The 21,831-nt window shown below is 36.8% G+C and overlaps 3 protein-coding genes across 3 annotated transcripts; 1 reads left to right on the top strand and 2 right to left on the bottom strand.

The window, feature by feature from the left end:
- On the top strand, nucleotides 27–5,464 carry LOC109848903 (vacuolar cation/proton exchanger 1a). Its single transcript, XM_020418625.1, has 12 exons — nucleotides 27–790; nucleotides 1,080–1,147; nucleotides 1,499–1,527; nucleotides 1,738–1,934; nucleotides 2,049–2,267; nucleotides 2,501–2,632; nucleotides 3,408–3,524; nucleotides 3,601–3,654; nucleotides 3,736–3,852; nucleotides 4,793–4,883; nucleotides 4,985–5,056; nucleotides 5,193–5,464. The coding sequence occupies exons 1-11, from the start codon at nucleotides 614–616 to the stop codon at nucleotides 5,047–5,049; spliced, it is 1,266 nt and encodes a 421-aa protein (XP_020274214.1). The 5' UTR covers nucleotides 27–613; the 3' UTR covers nucleotides 5,050–5,056; nucleotides 5,193–5,464.
- LOC109847667 (ammonium transporter 1 member 3-like) lies at nucleotides 6,700–8,299 on the bottom strand. Its single transcript, XM_020416898.1, is given in 1 exon segment — nucleotides 6,700–8,299. A coding segment is annotated over 1 exon segment (1,377 nt). The 5' UTR covers nucleotides 8,077–8,299.
- On the bottom strand, nucleotides 8,639–20,349 carry LOC109848904 (ASC1-like protein 3). Its single transcript, XM_020418626.1, has 6 exons — nucleotides 19,899–20,349; nucleotides 18,850–19,058; nucleotides 17,505–17,660; nucleotides 9,879–10,064; nucleotides 9,622–9,800; nucleotides 8,639–9,112 (listed from the first exon to the last, which is right to left on the bottom strand). The coding sequence occupies exons 1-6, from the start codon at nucleotides 20,013–20,015 to the stop codon at nucleotides 9,093–9,095; spliced, it is 867 nt and encodes a 288-aa protein (XP_020274215.1). The 5' UTR covers nucleotides 20,016–20,349; the 3' UTR covers nucleotides 8,639–9,092.

Genomic DNA, 21,831 nt, shown 5'->3' with positions numbered 1-21,831 from the left:
AGACAATTTACGAACCTTCCCGGAAATTTCATCCCCCCCTCAATAATTTCCGGTTCGAGTGTTTGATATGAATCCCCCCATCCGTCTCTTTCCTTGTTTGCGATCCGTTTTTATTTTCTTTCTTGTTATTCTCCTTCTTCTTCTGATTATCATTTGGTTATTTATATATAGCTAGAGAGGTGGCATATATTAGCCCAGACGCACATGAATATTGAAACGACATCGTACACATTCTAAGTTGGTACCGCCGAATCAGAGAATTGTTACGGTCCGGAGGAGGTTGGGGTGGGGGGGCTTCGGTTCTGTTTCTGTTCTGTGCCTGCAAATCGCAGCTACCTAGCGAGCACCACAACCCCTCTCTCCCTTAATTAATTAGTTGGATTTGAAGAAGGTGCTTAGCAAGTGCTCCAAAGCGTCCGTCCGCCTGGATTAGCAGCGGCAGCATGTCTTCAAACTCAGCAGCGCGGCAGCAGCGAGCGGATGGAGGAGTGGGTGAAGATCAGCAACAACAATCAGCGTGAGCGTGAGCCTGATCAAGGGGTGGCAGCGGCGGCGGCGGGCCGCAGGGAAGGATCAGGTGCGCCACCACCACCACGGACGCACCGCCCACAACATGTCGTCGTCGTCTCTGAGAAAGAAGTCGGATCTGACCCTCGTGTCCAAGGTCCGGTGCGGGCTCCTCAGGAGCTTCCTGGCCAACCTGCAGGAGATCTTCCTCGGCACCAAGCTCTTCATCCTCTTCCCCGCCGTCCCCCTCGCAGTCGTTGCTCACTCCTTCAACTTTGGACGCGTATGCCCCCCTTCAATTAATCTTAATTTAGAATTTTTAATCCAATTGACTTCCGTCTACAGCCTGCCCGGCCTCCGCTTACATGTATATCCCTCCACGGCGCTGCCTTCCCTCATTCCATACTAATTAATTAATTAATTAATTAATTAATTAATTAATCCCTCTGTTATTCTTTATGAAGACGGTGACAGGGGGGGCCCGAGACAATAGGCTGCCTAACCGTCGATTGAGTATTTTAACTCTACTTATTATTTGCTTTCTTTTTTTCTTTTTTTTTTAATGCCTGTAGTCTTGGATATTTGCGTTGAGCTTGCTGGGCCTCACTCCTTTAGCGGAACGCCTCAGCTTTCTCACCGAGTAAGTCTGTCTCTCTCTCTCTCTCTCTCTTCTCTCTTTAAAACTAATTTACAACATTACCCTGGACATATATTCTTCCTAAAAAACGTTAGCTGTAATTTTATTAGCGTCATCATTCTAGACGAATTAAGAATCTGACTGAGTTGGTGTATGCGCAATGTGTTGTGATGACTGCGCTATGAGAGGGCTCCTCTCTCCCTTAATTACTTAGTCAAAAGAACCTGCTTTTTTCCCCACCCCTTAATTTATTACTCAAAAATAAGAATTGATTTTGATTATACAGTTTACATTTTCTTAATTTCAAGAGAACTAGATCACTTACGTTTTCTGTTGCTTGTATTTGATCTACAGGCAGATTGCGTACTATACTGGGCCTACAGGTACTTATCATTAGCGCTTCTCCCATTCACACAGTCTTAGTTAACAAGTGATTATGCTTAGGTCCTTTATGTGATTATCTTTATACTGGGGTCTCCCCCCCTCCTTTTAACTTAACACAATCGCTTCTTGATTTCTGTCTCATTAGAAACTAACATCTTCTTTCTTATTATAACAAATTGAGTGTTTAACATTATTGTTTGGTGCTGCAGTTGGTGGGCTTCTCAATGCGACGTGCGGTAATGCTACAGAGCTTATCATAGCTTTGTTTGCCCTACACCGGGGCAAAATAGACGTCGTCAAGTGCTCCCTGATTGGTTCCATCCTTTCCAATCTCTTACTTGTTCTTGGTACCTCGCTTTTCTGTGGCGGGCTTGCCAATATCCGAAAGGAGCAATTATATGACAGAGTAAGTTACCACAGTGACATATTCTGATCATCCATAATCTTCATATATGAATGTGTATGTATACCCATTTGAAAAGTTCATACCAACCTTTGCCAAAATGTGTTTTGCGTGCAGAAGCAAGCAGATGTTAATTCCAGCCTTTTGCTCTTAGGGGCATTGTGCCATATGTTACCTTTGATGTTCAAGTATGCTCTAAACTCCAGCGAGCATGAGGTAGTTGCCCTCCCAACGTTGCAACTATCAAGAGTGTGCAGCATCGTCATGCTCCTGGCATACGTTGCTTATCTTTTCTTCCAACTCAAGACTCATCGCCAACTTTTTGAAGCGCAAGAGGTCACCCCACTAATCAACCCGATCTTTTTCTTATTCCATGTGAAGTGAACCATCTGACTAGTTTTTCTTCTTTACTCTATTTGAGACACAATCTGCTGAAGGAAAGAGAACCAACTTAATTCATTCTTCCTTAAAATCATTTCAAGTTGTTTATTATTCTCATCTCAACATATATAGATTACAGCAGTAACATGAAAATTGAAGCTTGATAGTTAATTTGAACTAAATATCAGGAAGATGATGATCAAGATGACGGCGTTTCTGAAGATGAGCCCGTCATGGGATTTCCGAGTGCAATGGCTTGGTTGGTGGGCATGACATTTGTAATTGCAGTGTTATCTGAGTATGTTGTTGGTACCATTGAGGTAATCTCTTTTCATTATCTCCTTTTGTAACCTAGAGTTCTTTGAACATATTTTTCAACATCTGACTGCATATGCATTGCTCTGCTGATTCTTAAGAACAGTTGATTCATGAAATAGTTTGGATACATGGTTCTTAAGAATAGGCCCTTGGCTTATTAACAAATAAGGCACAAAAACATGCATAGTTCTGCTCTCTCAACAAATAGCAAAAGGACATTACTAACAGAAGGCAATGTTACATAAAATCTAAATGGAGATTAGAGCATCCAAATCGGCATGTTTTGTGATACATCTCTTAGCTATTCTAAACTTACACTATAAAGACGTTAGGATTCATGTTGATTGCAATAATATGGTTTGTAAGGAGTCCAAAAGCACTATTACTTTGACAAATGTTCTATAATCTGTAAATGATTGCCTTCACCTATGACTGTTCTGAAAGGAAGTCAAGATGTTTAATGTCTTCTATCTAAATTTTCTCTGGATTGTCAACGAAATGTTTTACGTCAATCTCCTTTCATCATCAAACCAGAAATAAATTAGGAGCAGCACTTTGATATGTTACTATTGAAGACCAAGTTTATATTTTCTATTTTATGCATTGGTAACTTCATGCGCTTTTGAAAATTTATCAATACTATTGCGATTCATTTGAAAGTATGACTTTATTTTCTGATATTAATTTTCTCTCTGCTTATTTTTTAGTTAGTTACAGTCATAATTATCCTCAACTTTAGTTAGTATCATTACTTACAGCATAATTATCTTCAACTAGGCTGCATCGGAATCTTGGGGCCTATCTGTGAGCTTTGTAAGTATTATTTTACTGCCGATTGTTGGAAATGCTGCCGAACATGCAGGTGCCGTCATATTTGCATTCAAGAACAAGTTGGTAAGTAGTATGCAAATTCAGTAGTGAAAGTATAACTTATGTGCAGATAGGGCTAAGGTTTTATGCTACTGTTTAGGATATTACTTTGGGCGTCTCATTGGGGTCGGCAACTCAAATATCTATGTTTGTGGTGAGTTTTCGAAGTGGAGTCTCAGCAAACTCTTGTTATCATATATGCAATTTGTATAATCATTTCTTTAACATAATATAGGTCCCATTGAGTGTGATTGTGGCATGGATAATCGGAATTGAAATGGATCTTGATTTCAAATTACTTGAGACTGGCGCACTCGTTGTTGCGATTATTGTTACATCTTTTACTTTGCAGGTATCAATATTTCTTTACTGTTATCTTATTTAGAACGAATTTGTTCAATTTGTATCACTCAATTATGATTCCAATAGCTAATTTATAAAAGCTATAACTGATTGCCTTCTTTTTTAACCCAGTAAGAGGACTAATCACCACACTGTTCGCTTACGGGTAAATATATCGTAAAAAACAGACTGATAACATGTCTTCAACCTTGCCCATATACATGAGAAACAAGCCAGGTACCAGAAGTCCTAGGATCTTGATTAAGCCTTGTGGTTTATGGTCCATCATCAACCTCACTGTTACAACAACGAGCATATTAATGTGATATATTTGCTAATTAATTCAGAACAAAACCTAAAAAAAACTAATTTGTTGCGAGACGAAGATCCTAAGTTACTCACTGTTCCTTTGTACTATCTTCAACTAAAATCACTCATCTCTTTCCATATTGCTTCTTTAAATATTCAGGTAGACTTAAGCCATAGCACGTAGGAACGATGACAAAGTTTTTATCCTAAATATTTATAGTTGGTTACATGAATCATATTCTTCAGTCAATAATGTTAAGATGTATCCTCTTCATTAAGTTACTGGCATTTAACTCATCCCATGCGAACACCGGTATCCAACTTGAGCTACAACTGTTTTGCAATTCTCCCAGATTCTTACACCAAAGCATACATAATTCCAGGAGCTATACCTTTCTGCATCTTTTCAAAGTGTTTCTCATTCCAACTATTTCATTTTCTGTTTGCACGTGTTATATTTGTTATCACATTTTCTCACTCCAACTATTCCATTTTTTGTTTGTACATTTTGTATTTATTGTCGCATTTTAGATTGTCACTATTATCATTCTTATAGAATTAAATTAAAATATTTAAATGCCAGAGATGATTATTGCTATTAGAAAAGTAATATCTATGGGGATTTGTTTTGCTTGTTTTAGGACGGGACTTCACACTACCTGAAGGGTTTTGTTCTGCTGCTTTGCTACGTTGTTATTGGTGCATGCTTTTTTGTACTTAAAACACCACCTAGTAAGTATTTCGCCTGCGAAGGATATTTTGATGTTGCACATATTTGTATTTAATATGTTGTTCATAACTGGTTCTTTTCATGTATAATAATCAAATATCAGACGAGACCAATGGCATTAATGTGAATGTCCTGCCAACAATTTCGGGGGCTGTGGCGGCTTATTAGATTGGAGGTGAATCCCTTCTTTTCGTTATTATTCTATATATATCAACTTATTTAAATACAGATACATATAGAGTTCTTTTTTAATGTTAACGTTTTCCTACGGCCTAATATAGTGAATTTTATTTGGCGTGGCTCCTTTGCAGATAGCTTGCAGGTTTGGTCTAATCAAGAAATATGCTGATTGGACGAGCACTGTTAATCCTTTGCTCATTCTTCCATTCCCTTCGTTTCTTATAAATGGGAGTTTTATAAATGTTTTGGCGATGTTCTATCCATTTTGAGATGGACTTCAGTGCAAAAAACACTCCTATGCTCGGATATTGTTGACAAAAACAGAGAACTTTCAATGAATATTATTTTGTGATGTCTTTGTAAATATCTTCTGCAACGTTTTTTTCCCTTCTCATTTTTTCTATATCTACTCCTCTGGTTTGTATTCACAAGGTTCTTTTTTACCTGGTTTGTACTTGTATATTTAAAAGGGGACGGGGGTGCTTTCTTTAGCGGGTCCAATTGGCTGGAAGCTTGTTTTAAAAATATAAATCAATAATGTTTTAACTTTCACCATAGCTTCGGAGTTTTGATGTGATCGGTTAGGAACTTTGATGTAGTATCATATCAATTCAGGTTCAAATCCTATCGGTCTCGAATTTAAAGTGAATTTTCAACTTTGGACTTCTGGTGCTCCATGAGAGCGGAAGTCCATCGCTTATCACTCAAGAGTTCATACCTGATATCTTGTTCATTTCATAGACAACCGTGATCCTTTCTTGTTTATTCATAGACAACCGTGATCCATGTCCAATGGCATGGTTTGATAAGAACTCGAGATTTTTTTCCCCGAACTGATGAGTTTTGACTATAATAAGGACACGCTTAATTCTTTGAAAATTTATCTAATTCTTAGCATCTCCTCGTAAGTTCTGATGGCAACAATATACTCGGTTTCTGTAGAAGACAACACAATACACTATTGCAACTTGGGCTATTAAGACAAGACTAGATCTTCTTGAGTCGATAGAATACGTTATACTCGTATCAATGAATTCTACCAATATTGATTGACCCCATGAAAACATGGGCATAACTTCAAAGCTAGTTAAACCTGAAAATCCACTTACTGATCTCGGCTGCAGCGGGTGACATGTTGGCTGGTAAATATATGGATATCCTTCAAATAAAAGAGAAAATTTATGTGCTCGAGAAGTGCTTTTATTGGCTTTTAAAACTATGGTGTATGCTAGAGATAGCTAATTTTTTGTATACTACATATTTCTTTTATTAAAATCTGCGTGTGTAATTAAACTGCAAACCCAGACAAGATGGATTAGAAGTTAGAAGAGAAAGCAATGGTGCATTGATTTTTATGTGTATAAACTGACCTGTACATAGAAAGACGTGGAATTTGCTTGAAAAAAAAGGAAATACTAATAACTGATACATGTTGTTCAGGCAGAACTATTATATATATATATATATATATATAATATATATTATATTAATATATTTATATATTACTGCGGCGTGCTTTAAGAATAACCTGCACATACTTGCTGAGTGAAATGGCGCTAGTACATAGGAATTTAAGCGATATAAGGACGGTGTGATGAGCTGCTGCTCCACAACGGCAGCTTGCGGAAGCTGATGTAGTCAAGCTGCGTGGGAGGAGTCGTTCATGATGAATAAGATAGCCTCCTTGATTGGAGATCTGTCCAATCCTGGCCAGGCTATCGTCGGCCGGAATCTATAGAAGATGAAGTTGTGTAGAGGTAGAGGAGAGAGAGCCATGGTGAGCGTGACCATCAACTTAACCGCAATCACCTTCCACAATCTGGCAACCAAATCCAGAGCCCACCCACCTCCCATCAGCAGCCCAAAGGGCCTTGCTTCATCTCCTGCCGAGTCGGAGGAGGCGCGGTAAGCCTGCACTACAAACTGATGTTTGGCAAAGAGGCCAGTGAAGACAAGGCCCCACGCCCCACAACCCCCGTGCAACTGGGCAGCTTCCAGAGGGTCATCGTACCTGAGCCTGAGGGCCAACACGTTGAGGCCTATCAGCACCCATGCTGAGACGAAACCGCAAACAATTGCGGCCCAAGGCTCAACCACGGAGCATCCAGAAGTGATGGCCACCAAGCCTCCCAGCAGGCCGTTGCTCCAATGCCCACCAGCATTCGCCGACCTAACAGTAGTCACCAGCCTGAAGTAGACCCCGCTAGCGCCGTTGTCACTGGCGGTCGGCTGTGCCCGTCAATTGCGATTGGGAACCTCCTCGCCAAGTAGGAGGATCTTGTTGAAGGACCCAGGATTGAATCCGAACCATCCGAACCAAAGCAAGAAGGTCCCCAAAACAACTAGAGTGGCATTGTGGCCCCGCATTGGCACCGGCTTCCCAAACGCGTCGAACCTCCCAAGACGAGGGCCTTCGATAAGAGCACCCCAGAGCCCTGCGATCCCACCCACCAAATGCACAACTCCGCTCCCAGCAAAGTCAATGGCCCCCGAACCAAACAGCAACCCACCACTGCCGCCTGTGGGACTGAGCCATCCCGCAGGAGACCAGACCCAGTGGGCTGCAACCGGGTAGACCAGGCCAGTGAGAAGGAAGGAGTACACGAGGTAGGCACTGAACTGAGTGCGCTCCGCAATGGAACCGCTGGTTATTCCGGCCACAGCAATAGCAAAAGCCCACTGGTACAGGAAGTAGGCGTAGTCGTAGTCTTGATTGGGGACATGGCTGAGGGCGAACAGAGAGGTGCCTATGAAGGGGTTTGTACTCGAGTCGCCTGCGGTGCCGAAGGCAAAGGCAAAACCAAAGAGGTAATAGGAAAGAGTTCCTACCACAGCATCGACGACGTTGGTGAGCATGATGTTCAGGGCATTCTTGGCCCTGACAGATCCGGCACACAGCATGGCGAACCCAAGCTGCATCACGAACACCAGGTATGCTGAGAACAACAGATACACCGCGTTTATAGACTCCGCTACACTCGCCTCCCATCTCCCTGCTGCTGCTGCTGCATCCATGCCCACACCACCGTATACTAATAACTATCACCGTATATATAGTAGTATCTCACACACCCACGCAACAGGGCTATTATACCCATGGACTAATGCATGATGCTATGTACATATAGTCCCCCAACAACAACAAAAAAAACAACAAAACGGTAGATAGGAAGCAGTTGAGTAGCCTCTCGTTCTTGTGTGGTCATTGATGATGGATTCGCGAGGAGGATATGGTATGTTCTCATACGCTGACGACTTGTGGGGTCACCAATCCTTGATTTGTCCACATGAACACTTCTTACAAGCTGATTAAAAAATTTAACAACTCTGATCCACCTCTTACTGGTCGTACACTACAGTTATTATAATATTTATTTGCAAGCCATTCCAATACAAACAGACTACATCTCTCATAAAACTCTCCCCCTTTGCTCATTCCATACAACCATTTCTTCCACCTTAAACGCGGACACAACTAGCTCAGCTCAACATTTCTTGCAAATTACACTTACAAAGCATAGCAAACAAAAAACAACATATGGTTTTTCCAGTGTTATGCCACTCAAGAGCTACTTGGTTTGTAGAAAATTACTAATGTGAGTAAATGGATAATCTGTTCTAGCAAAATGAATCTGTCGGAGCAGAAGCGAGGCTCAATTAGCAAGCGTTCAAGCAAAACCTGGGAACAAGTATACAATCACAACTATTCTATATCCAAAACGATCAATTGCAGAATACAATCAAACAACCACCAAAATTAATGTGGTGTTAGTTTCCACAACACGTGCCAATGGACAACAGGCCATCTTTACCATGCCAATTAGTAAGTACGCACTAGATCCTACCCTCTTCGAATCTCAGTTGAAAAAAAAATAAAAAAAATAAATGATGATGATATTGCTGCATGGGTGATCTCTGTCTGTTAAAAGAACAAACTGCCTGTTCAAAGAACAAAGGATTATACTTCTGCATCATGAATGTTGCGGGTGTACACGTAGGGAGGATTGCCGTCTCCATTACAGAACCAGATATCAGTCCTCATCTTCAGAATCTGTATGTGGGACGAGTCATTATTAGCACAAAAGAAACTTGTATGTGGGACGAGTCATTATTAGCGCAAAAAATTTCGAGCTCCAGTAAATAGCTTCAGATTTGATTTTCGAATTCCCAGTAAGCCAGAATTTGAGACTCAAGTTTTTGTATTTCCCATGATATATGGCGTACTTTAGATTTGACTTAAGAAACTCACTGTTTGATGATAATGTAATAGATAAAAGTTATTCAATGCCCACAACTAGTTTAACTGTCAAGAGAGATGGATGTACAGAGTGTCAACAAGTTAACTCAAATAAAATAGTTAAGAAATTTTACATCTCGGTATTATAAATCAGAAAATTCTCATAAAATTTCACTGAGATTAAATTTGTGAAAATGAAAGTGACCAAAAAAAATCTCAAAACACAGGCACACCAAAGACTCTGAAAAGGAGGGGGGTGTATATAGCACATACACTAAGGAATATATATACAACTTATGTTTGAACAAGTTGTGATATCTAACCTGATCGAATATCTTCTCCAACTTTTCCTTTATTACTCATCTGTCTCATGATCATTGCGAAAATCAGTTTCCACCAGTATATGTGGAATAGAAGAAGGGTGAATAGCATGGTATTGAAAACATAGTACAAAGCTTTGGGAAAGCATTCCAGCACCATCAAGGATTCAATCGACTCGTAGCTGATAACACAGCCATCACAGAGTCAGAGAAAAATTCAAAGAAGAATGACGAACCAAAATCAATATGCACAAACAAACCTTGAGGTTTTGATTATCCAGAACGGAAAAAATATTAGCCGTAAAATAAGCCATGAAATTGCAAAAAGCCCGAAGCCCACACTAGCTCCCATTTCATTTTCTGAATACTTGAAGACCTTAGCTGCTTCCATAAACACATCACTTGTATCATGCAATGCCAGAATAATAGTTCCAATCCGGAAAAACCTGCACAACAGACCCCTTTGTAATCTTCAATCATAATAAATCACTAAGTACAAGACGCAACCTTACTAGAATGAATTGAAAGAGTTCTTTTGTAACCATTTGGTGAAATATATAAAAATTGATATAAAGTACAAGTTTCTGGTTCTCCTACTTATTTATTACTTCCCTTCTCTTGTTTCCTTCTTTGTCAAACATAATCGTACCTAGTCAAAAAATATTTTGCCTTTAGCGTTTTCTGGGACAAGGCTCAGATAACAAAGGGATTCATATGCAAGCTAGACAAGAGACATAAGTACCACACAACATATCATATAGGCAATGACGGATTCAAGTAGAGTGCTCTGGGGGCACTTGCCCCCATAGATATTGATAATCTTAATAAAAGTAGACTCCAATTCTAATAAGTGCCCCCAATAGAATTTAATTGCCGTCCCTAATCAATTCAATCCACAGGCCATAATTTTTTCAGCCCATTTACATTATCAATCAAAACGAGCTGACATTCATTTTGACCGAAAATTCTAAAGAATAGCACGACTACATCTTTAATTTGGTAGTTAGTAGGTGAGTTTCTGAACCCGTCCATTTCAATTCACCAGTGAGTTCTTGCTCACTCTCATTTTCAATTTGGGGAGGACCTCTTTATTCGGTAGTTACTGCTCACTAACTTTAGTTTCCACTTTCCATGCACGAGGGCTTTAGGGGTTATGTAGTGCATGTATACAATAAAGACTTAAAATGTATGTGTGATTTGATATGGTTTTTAACAGGGACTGTTATTTATAGATTATGGGTTGCATTGTTTGTGGAGTGGTAGTTGCCAAGTTGGGACATGACTTGGATTGAATCTGTGAGAATTACAAAAGGCAAATAGTTATTTCTTTTTAGCTTATGAAAGTTGCACATTCCTTAAACCTTAGAAACTGAAGATCTATGCTTGTAATTTGCAGCTGATTATGATTTGATTAATGTCTAATTGAGAGAAAAATCAGAAAAACCTTGTTAGCTGTTTTTTAATCTATCTAATTGAGAAAGATCCAAGTTCTTTCAGAGAGAAACTGATTAATTGGTAACTTATGTATGTCCCTGGTGCCAGGATCTCAAAATCCAACTTTCTCCGCGATGAAAATTATAAAGAATTGATCACATGGTCGTATGAGACATGAATAGGTGAATAATTATTTAGTTATGATACTTAGAAAGAAATATTTAACATTATAGGAAAATGAGAGAATCATAGGGTATCAAAAGATGAGACCCACATAGAGAGAAATTACAAATAACCATTGGTGGAACTTAGTAGTATTTTGTTAGTTTTTGTGATAAACATTAAAAATAAAAATGAAAATGATCATGTAATAATATGAAAATGATAATAAAAATTATGTTAAGATCTTTGTGCTTATTGTGTAAATAATTTTATTTATTGGCAGAATTTTTATTATATAAGTTATTAATTTATATGTATAATTGGTAAGATAACTCTGTCAATGTTGTGTTTATTATCAACACTGTCTGTCCCAAGCTAGGATAAAGGAGAGATTGTGTTAGGTAGCCGACAGCAAGCATAAAATATAATTAGTTCCACATGAAAAATGAATCATGTTATATATTTGTTGGGGCATCCCCACTGCGACGCGTTACATCGATGTTATCCTGATGCAATGATAAGTAAGCAATGGTGATTTGCTAGAGCGTCCCCCGAAAGCGACGCATTACATCAATGTCACCCCGGTTTTATGACAAGGAATGGTGTTCTAAGGATCTATAATCCTCTAATAGATTACCTAATAATTAGGCATAGACTAGAACGGTCTAAGAGGGAAAATGGTAAGAGACTTTTACAAAAAAAAAAAAAATTAGATTAGCTATTTGGAATATAAATACACTTTCCGAAAAGATTATGAAATTAGTGGATGTCATCCTTAGAAGAAAGATAAATATAATTTGTTTACAAGAAACTAAATGGGTAGGTAAAAAATCTAAAGAAATTGAAAAGACCAGATATAAACTTTGGTATACGGAAAAAGAGAAGAATATGAATGGAGTGGGAGTTCTTGTAGATAATATAATAAAAGAAAGCGTTCGAGAGGTAAGAAGAGTTTGTGATAGAATAATACTAATAAAAGTTGTCTTAGCTGTAGAGCTTATTAATATTATTTGTACTTACACACCACAAATAGGCTTGCCCAAGAGTACTAAAATAAAATTTTGGGATAGATTAGATGAATTAGTACAATGAATCCCAATTAGAGAGAAATTATTTATAGGAGGTGATCTTAATGGGCATGTTGGTAATGATAATAACGAATATGAGAGGAGACATGGAGGTTTCGGGTATGAAGATGAGAAAGATATGGGTAAATCAATTTTAGAGTATGTAATATCGTATGATTTAATAATAGCAAATACACTTTTTAGAAAAATGAATGGACACTTAATAACCTTTAAAAGTGATTTTAATAATAGTCAAATAGACTTTTTTCTTACTAGAATGTCGGATAGGTTAATATGCAAAGATTGTAAAATTATACCAGGAAAGAGTTCAAGTACACAATATAGATTGATGATCTTAGACATATCTATTAAGAAGTGGAGTAGATAAACTAACGTGAACAAGAGACTAAGAACTAAATGGTGAAATTTAAAAGGAGAGAATTTAATATATTTTAAAGATAAGATAATGAAATAAGATATATGGAACATAGATAATGAGACTGATATTATGTGGAATAGCATGTCTTCTTGTATTAGGAAAGTGGCTAAAGACATACTAGAATAATCTAAAGATTGTAAATTAGACGGTAAGAAGAGTTGGTGGCGGAATGAGAGTGTATAAAAGGTTGTTAGAGAGAAAAAAATTTATACAAAGAGTGCCAAAAGTGTAGTAGGAAAAACTTAGAAAAATATTATATATATATATATATATATAAGCTTGCTAAAATTAGAGAAATAAAGTAGAGGTTTGGATAAAATTAGGTGTATTAAAAGTGAGGATCAAAGAGTTCTAGTGACCTACAGGAAATAAAAGAGAGATGGAGGAGTTACTTTTATTAATTGTTTAATGATAACCAAATAAGTGAGCAAAATACAGATTTTGACCATATAGTGAATGATATGAACTATAGATATTGTCGAAAAATTATGATTAATGAGGTTAAAGATGCTCTAAAGAAAATAAAAAGTGAAAGAGCCGTAGAACCGGACGACATCCCTATTGAAGAATGAAAATGTTTTGGAGATATAAGCTTAGGATGGTTAATAAACTATTTAATAAGATTATCGAGATGAAAAGAATGACGGATGATTAGTATTTTGATACTGATATATAAAAATAAAGGGGATATACGAAGTTGTTTAAATTATCGAGGTATAAAACTCGTGAGTTATACTATGAAACTTTGGGTTAGGGTAATTGAGCAAAGATTAAGAAAAGAGACAAGTATGTCTGAAAATCAATTTGGTTTATACCTGGGAGGTCAACTATGGAACCTATACATATTTTGAGACGGTTGATGGAGACATATAGAGAGAAGAGAAAGGATCTACATATAATTTTTATCGATCTAGAAAAAGTTTATGATAAAGTGCCTAGAGAGTCAATGTAGTGGGTATTAGAGAAGAAACATGTATCTAGTATATATATTGATGTGATTAAAGATATGTATGATAGAGTAACAACTAGAGTAAGAACTAATAAATGAGAGATTAAACTATTTCCTATTATCATAGGTTTACACCAAGGATCAGCTTTAAGTCCTTATCTTTTTGCATTAGTTATGGACCAACTTACTAAGCACATTCAGGATAAAATCTCATGGTGTATATTATTTATCAATGATATAGTATTAGTTGATGAAACTAGAATAGATTTTATTTCTAAAGTAGAAAAATGGTGACAAGCTCTTGAATCTAAAGGTTTTAGAATCAGTAGAACAAAAACAGAATATATAGTGCATTTTTAATAAAACTAGAAAAGGATGAGAGCATATGGTACATATTGATAGCTAAGAAATACCTAAAACTAATTATTTTTGCTATTTAGGATCAATCATTAGGCATGATGGTGAAATAAAAGATGATGTTTTGTATCGAATCAAATCGGGACGGTTGAAATGAAGTGCTTCGGTTGTCTTATATGATCGTAGAATATCAATAAAACTAAAGAAAAAATTATATAGGACGGTTATAGGACCAACCATATTTTATGGGTCAGAGTGTTGCGCAATTAAAAAATAACATGTTCAAAAAATGAGTGTGGTAGAAATGAGAATGATGTGATGCTCTTATGGGTATACATTAAAAGATAGGATAAGAAATGAGTGCATCCATAGTAAATTAGAGATTACGCCTATTGAGGATAAAATGAGAGAGCATAGATTAAGATGTTTTGGTCATGTACAACGGAGAACTTTAGTGCACCAATTAGGAAAAGCGATGATATTAGAGTTAATGGGGCTAGATGATTTAGAGGTAGACCTAAAATGACTTAGAAGCAATTAAGAAGGATATGATTAAGACTAACTTAACAGAGGAGATGACTCATAACAAAATGGAATAAAAAATAGGATTCGTGTAGCCGACCATAAACATTCGGGATAAAGGCTTGGTTGTTGTATGTATAATTGGTAAGATCAAATGTTTTCAATATCGGATATCAGAAAAATATCAGATGGCTAAAATTCACATCGGAATGCGGATATCGGGGACATGTCGGGGATATATGGTAAATACCTGGAATGTCATAATGGATGTTTGCATATATAGTATAATGCACTAAAATGCAATCTCAACATACTTAATAAATCTAAGCATACAAAATGTAAATAATATCTATTTAGGATCAATAATCAACTTTGTAAAACAAATAAAAATACAAATCAACATTGCAACATTTCGTTTGATATTTTGTAGACCAAAATGTCATTTGATATAATGGAAAAATTATATTTCGACCAAAAATTACCAAATGTGGTATAATATTTTGCAATAAGCCATATAATAGGATATATCGATCAACATATCGGCTAATATATCGATCATATCGGGGATGTATCCCTCAAACTAGTAAAAAAGCAGTAAAGGATATCTAGAGATCATATCGGTTGTGGCAAGCCTTGTAAAAAGATATATCGGGTGACATATCAGGCCAGGTTGGGGACATTTAAAACAATGGTCGGCTAATATATCGGTCATATCGGGGATGTATCCCTCAAACTAGTAAAAAAGCAGTAAAGGATATCTAGAGATCATATCGGTTGCGGCAAGCCTTGTAAAAAGATATATCGGGTGACATATCAGGCCAGGTTGGGGACATTTAAAACAATGGTAAGATCTTTCTGCATTCGTCCCTGCTTGTTATAGCCAAAATTTGTTTGGCTAGCCATGCTAAGAAAACAGTTGTCTGAGTCGATTGTCCAACATTATCACATAAATTTAACATCTGAGGACCTTTAGTGCCCCTGAACCAGGAGCCTCTGCATGCCCTTGTCCCTTTCAATTTCTCGTTCGAAGGCAAGGAGCAAAATGTAAGCGATGCGCCTACATCACTACACGTTGAAAGTGAATGAAACTCATTTTGTCTCCAGCTCCATGGATTTTCACTCATTCTGAGTTTGCTCTGCCCTGCAGCACTCTAAATCTTTCATCGTGTCTACTCATGGGTCAAGCATTCTTTACATTCCTTATGAAAGTAGGTTTCGCTAGGTGGATACTTCTTTTTGGGTTAATTACAAGAAACCCCATGATTTTTTGGGGAGTTGTAGTAAACTCCCCATCAATTTTTTTATTACACTCCCCCCCCCCTCTATGAGTTATTGCAGATAACCCACATGAAATGTTTTATTTTACAAAATCTTGCCTGAATACTTATTTTTTCATCACCATATTAGCACCATCAATTCTCACATGTCACTGCTAATCACAAGACAAAAATTCCTTCTTAGTCCAATAAAAAAGACCTTTTATTAAAAAGGAAAAATATATAACTTTTTAGGATCAAGGAATTGTTTTCATTTTTTTAGGTACATGTTTGCCACATGAGATGTCAAATCGATGATGCTACTTTGGAGATTAAATGAAAAAATTTCATGTGAAATTTAATGAATTGGGGGATATGTACAACAATTCCTAAAGTTCAAGGGGGTTTAGTGCAATAAAAAAATTTGATAGGGGTTTATTGCAACTCCCCAAAAGCTCATGGGAATTTTCTGTAATTAACCCTTTTTCCTTTGGACAGAGGAAAAATGACAGGTTTGAAATTGGGCCAAAAATCAAATTTAATCCATAAGGGATAGGTGCAAGGTGGCTCAAGGTGGCTCTTTATATGCTAGACTAATGCATATAATTATAGAGAACTGGGAGCATGTACTTGACACATTTCAGTAAATTGACAAGAAAATGACATAGGGAGAGAAACTAGGGGAAAGTAAGCATGACCAATCCAATTATCGAATAACAAAAAATTCACGGTAAAAAGATTGCATGCTGTTGAATAGACATCGGGAATTGGATTTACTCACTACTGTTGATGAATTAAATAATGTACACGCATGCATTTTCATGCTGACAAAAATTTCACGGTAAAAAGATTGCATGCTGTTGAATAGACATCGGGAATTGGATTTACTCACTACTGTTGATGAATTAAATAATGTACACGCATGCATTTTCATGCTGACAAAAATTTCACGGTAAAAAGATTGCATGCTGTTGAATAGACATCGGGAATTGGATTTACTCACTACTGTTGATGAATTAAATAATGTACACGCATGCATTTTCATGCTGACAAAAATTTCACGGTAAAAAGATTGCATGCTGTTGAATAGACATCGGGAATTGGATTTACTCACTACTGTTGATGAATTAAATAATGTACATGCATGCATTTGCCTAAGAGCTGACTTTATGTGGCAAATTTTTTTTCACGAGAAATTATAATGCCAAACTTTGTGGAAGACCAAATTCACTATCATCCTCATCCTCATCTACTCCACTTCACGGTTTCAGTATGAAGCATCTAAGCCACATCTGTTGCGCTATGAAGCCAAGTCTTAATTGAAATTGATCAACTTATGACTGGCTGAGTTTTATGTCAACCCTCTGCATTCAAAGTACTAGCCGAATAAAACAGGCACGAGAGAAGAATTTGCTATAATTTGTAGAAGAATCTGCTAGAATAATAAAGTCCAACTTTTGTGGCACAACACAAAGTACGGCATATAGAAATGCATTTCTACGTGCAACAGCCTGACCTGCAATTGTTATGATACTTAATAAATAAAATAAATGGGGAACTTCTGGTGGGTTTCTCAGATTCAATAGCTAGCAGCCTAGCATTTATATTACATGAAAATTACATGTAAAATCAAGAACATATATTAAGAAAATGTAATTGGAAGAGGCAGAAAATTTTGGACCACTATTCAAAATTGTTACCTGGTTATGAAGGAGTATCCAATCAAAACCGAAGTTATTATGTGATGAGACATCATAATGGAGAAATCTTTCCTTCGAGTTTCCCAAGAAACAAGAGCAGCGATGCTATATATGTAAAATCCACATTGACACATGTAGAAAAGCTTCAATGAAAAGCTAGACAGGGAAAAGAAAGATGTCAGATAGGTAGCTTAATAATCTGCAGCTAAATGTACTTTTTTCAGAATGAAACACTCCAAAAGATTCGTTCATAGTTTAACCAGTCAAATATTCTTGTTTAAAAAGAAAATTGATACTGTTTCATCAAACACAGATAGTTTGCACAATATTTCTGAAAAAGTGAATTTAGACTTAAATATTGTAAAGTACATGTAATAGTCCAAACAGGAATTACTGCCCCTTAAAATGCAGTACCTTACATACACCATGGTTGACTTTTTTGCGTATACAGAAGAAGCTGAGACTTAAGTATACTGTAAATGTTTAGAATATGTAAAAGGAATGTACATCATGTATCTATCAAGGATACTAGTGCTCAAATACTGGACACGGCATACGGGTATATGTCCCCTTCAAAATCCATGCATGCTGCAATTAAATCAAATTTCCCTCACCTGGTTCTTAAACAGCAATTTCTACACCTTCTGAATACATATTTTCCACCTAATGATTAAGAGTTTTTGCAGTCCATCTTTACATTTTTATTTACAGAAAAATCATGCTAGAACCTCCACATTTCCCCAATTTTGAACCTATGTATGAATTTTCAGTTCTTAAATTCAAGATTAGTAGCTACTACAAACCAAATTTTGCCACTACCATACGGAGATTGGAAAAGAAATTAAGAAACCTGACACTTAATCGAAATAATAATCTCCATAATTCCTATTTGCAAAGTAAACAAAAATTGGGTTATATAAAGAATAAAGAGTTAAAAGATCAACTATAGCCAACAAAGGAGGTTCTTAAGCAATGAAATTAATAAGTTACTGTTCCATCAAGCTCATGGGTTCACAGAATTTGATTTATGTCACATACAATTAAGTTATTATCAACTGAATTCACTAGATCAAATCAAAGGACCATGTGCAACAGGGTAAAACTAGTTATAGCAGAGAACCACATCTCCACAAATAAGAAATTCAACAATTATGTTAACTATGAAGAAAGTATAGCATATTTTTGCAAAACCAGTAATGAATTTTATTCAGCAATCAAGCAGTCGAATACTGTGCAAAAAGAAAATAACAAGAGAAGAGTTGCCAAAGTACATGGTAGATTATAAAGAGATTTCAGGTCATGTTTAGGATTTAATATGATAGAAGGGAGAAAATTCTGTACTCACTTCATTTCTTGATTAGGCCACCCTTTAAAATACTCCTTTGTCTTCAGTGACCAAGGTTCTTGTTGAATGATTGAAATAACCCATAACTGCACGCTGACATAATATGTCAGCTTCCACATTGACTCAGAACATTTTACAATCTTAGAGTCCCTGGCATCACTCGTCATCACCTTTGCAGCACCATGTTCCAACAGTATGGCCGCCAAACGCTGAGGAAAAGGATTCTCACGTGATTTATAAGATGCACATGGAGTTAGCTCATAAAACTAGTGAGAAACAACAAAGAAACCTTGGCCAGGAACACATAAATAATAGTGATAGATATGCATCAAGATTTGTCAAAAAAAAAAAAAGAAGATTGAAATACTACTAGGAGTAATCTAAATGTGCATGTGACGGCATGAAGCTTACCAAAAGAAATCCGAAAATAGTGACAATTTCCAAGAAAAAAAGGCGATGAGATTTGCGTGAGTGCAGAAGGTTGTTGAAACATATGAAATTTTTTAAAGTGGGGATTTAACATCTGGACTTGAACCGAGAGGACACTCACAAATTGCATTAATACGGTCGATGGACTGCGCGAAACTGGTAATAAGCCTGCAACTAGGCTAAATGAATAACCATTGAGCATAGTTCTGTAAAGATGCAGTTATCCACTCTTATTAATGGAGGAGGAGCATAAGGAAGAAGTATTCATATCCAATATATTATACGTTTCCAATTACATTAGAAAGGTTGAAAGGGGAGCGCATAATAATAATAATAAAACACGAGAAGTCCGGATCATGAATTGTTTTGGGAACGATTGTAATAAATAAACGGGGCGGCATAAAATTAGGGGGGGAACGGATCTGTGATACTGTTAAGTTGGCCCGCGCCCGATAGTAGTAAGTCGCAATGGGTTAGGTTAGGTCTCTCTCCCCCTCCCTCTCTTTATCTCCCCTTCAGGATTTCACAAAGGAATTCGATCTGAGATCCAAGATTTTTTGAAAAAAGAAGAAGAAGGAAAGATTAAAAGTAATGATGATGATAATAATAAAGAAGGAGACCTTGAAGAAGAGGCGATCCAAGAGGAATCTAGCGGCGAGGAAGCCAAGAGCGAAGCAGACTGCGATCAAGAAATGCGATGCCTCCGGCACGCCTCCTCCTCCTCCTCCCGCTTCCATATCTTCTTCCAATCTCAGATCAACCCCCCCTCTTCCTTCTTTCTTTCTTTTCTTTTCTTTTCTTTTCTTTCCTTTCTTGAGAAGAACCAGAGAGCGGGAGGGAGGGAGGGTGGGGTTCCGAGAAGAACCCAATCAGCTTCCTCCCTAGGCTCCGCTAATTCTTCTTCTTCCTCTTCTTCTTTCAGTTGTTGTTGCTGCTGCTGTTGTTGGTCCAAGTACGCAGTGACGCAAAAAAGTCGGTCAGTCAGTCTGAAAAAAGACCGACCACAGTAAACAAGTAGTCTTTAACAGCCAGCAAGCAATCCAGCCCCTTGTCCTCCCCCCTCCTTGGCTCCTCCCCTCCCCCTCCTCTTTATTTATTTATTTATTTATTTATTTATTTATTTATTTATTGATCTGGGGGGGAGGGCAAATAATATAAAATGATGGGGGAAATTAATGACAAATAGGAGACGGGGGGGAATGTTTTTTTTTTAGAGGTGCGGAACTCCTTTGCTTTTATGGGCGTATTTGATTGGTCACATCACGCACGCGATACAGCTCGTGTTTGGATTTATTAGCTCCCTCAACATAAATCCTCTATGCTGCTTCAAATTAGTTTCTCTAATCAACCATGAAGTCCAACAACATTTAATCAAACTTAACAAAATATACATATATATGTATGTATACATATTTCTTATTTACCATTACCTCAATTTTCTCTTGTTCTTTTCTTTTCTTTTCACCCTCCCAATTATAAATGAGATTTGTTAGATAGAGAATTTGTGAATTGAAACAAAAAAATAAATAAATCTAGTTTAATTACATCATTAGTATATAGAATAGGACGTTTTTACCTCACAAGCAAGTGAGACATAGGATGCTTAATTTTAATGAAAAATCAAGTACGTTATCTCCTAGATGTTTGATGAGTCCTTAATTATCACGAGAAACTTATCAACAATTTATTCTATTTATCAAATATTTTAAATATAGGTGTGCATATTTATTTATTAAGGTTCATCCTTGAGTGTTCTTAATGACCCGAGGATCACCACACACAAAATTGCCAATGTTTCATTCATCATACTCCAACAAATTGTTTAGAATTAATCAAATTAGAAAAGAAACAAGTTGAAATATTTTCCCCCTTCTTGAAACATGTAGATACTTTTATTTAGCATTCAAATCATCCATACTCGGATTATTAAACACGTATGGTTTTCCAGGAACAAAGTTACTGAGCTGATATTTGCCTCATAAATACATACCCATACCCCGGATTAATGTCAAACACCTACCATCTGGGATTCTCTACTAGTCAAACAAACATCGTTAATGAGATTTCCTTCCCGTTCCTTGCCGAAAATGGAAATTGATTTTTTGGAATTAAACTAAGCACGTAAATACCTCACAGTAAAAACGACAAAATTAGGCGGTGTGTCGTACTAAAAAGTTTCTTCACTTTATTGGTAAGGGTCTGTTCGTTTGCCAAAAAAAAATCGGGAAATCTCTTGCCACCTCAACTTTCAAGAAATGAACAAGTGCCACATGGGATTTTGTTTTCAAGAGATTTTCATTTCTCATGTTTATTTCGTTTTTAATTTTCGAGAAATGAACCGTCACGTAGGCTGCCACCTCAAACTTTCAAGAAATATGTTTTCACACCAAATTGGGCTGAAAACACTTGAAAATGTCTCATCTAAGAATTATTAATTAGTAAAAGCACTGTTGGAATAGTGCAGAATAATAAAACATAATATTTAATACCCCTATTTCTCATTTCCTATTTCTTGTTCTCAAACAAACAAAGAAATAGAAAACTGGGCACTGT

This window comes from Asparagus officinalis, chromosome 7 (assembly GCF_001876935.1).
Source record: "Asparagus officinalis chromosome 7, Aspof.V1, whole genome shotgun sequence".
Lineage (NCBI taxonomy): Eukaryota > Viridiplantae > Streptophyta > Magnoliopsida > Asparagales > Asparagaceae > Asparagus > Asparagus officinalis.
The sequence above is the reverse complement of the archived record's forward strand: the minus strand, read 5'-3'. Positions and strand labels throughout refer to the sequence as shown.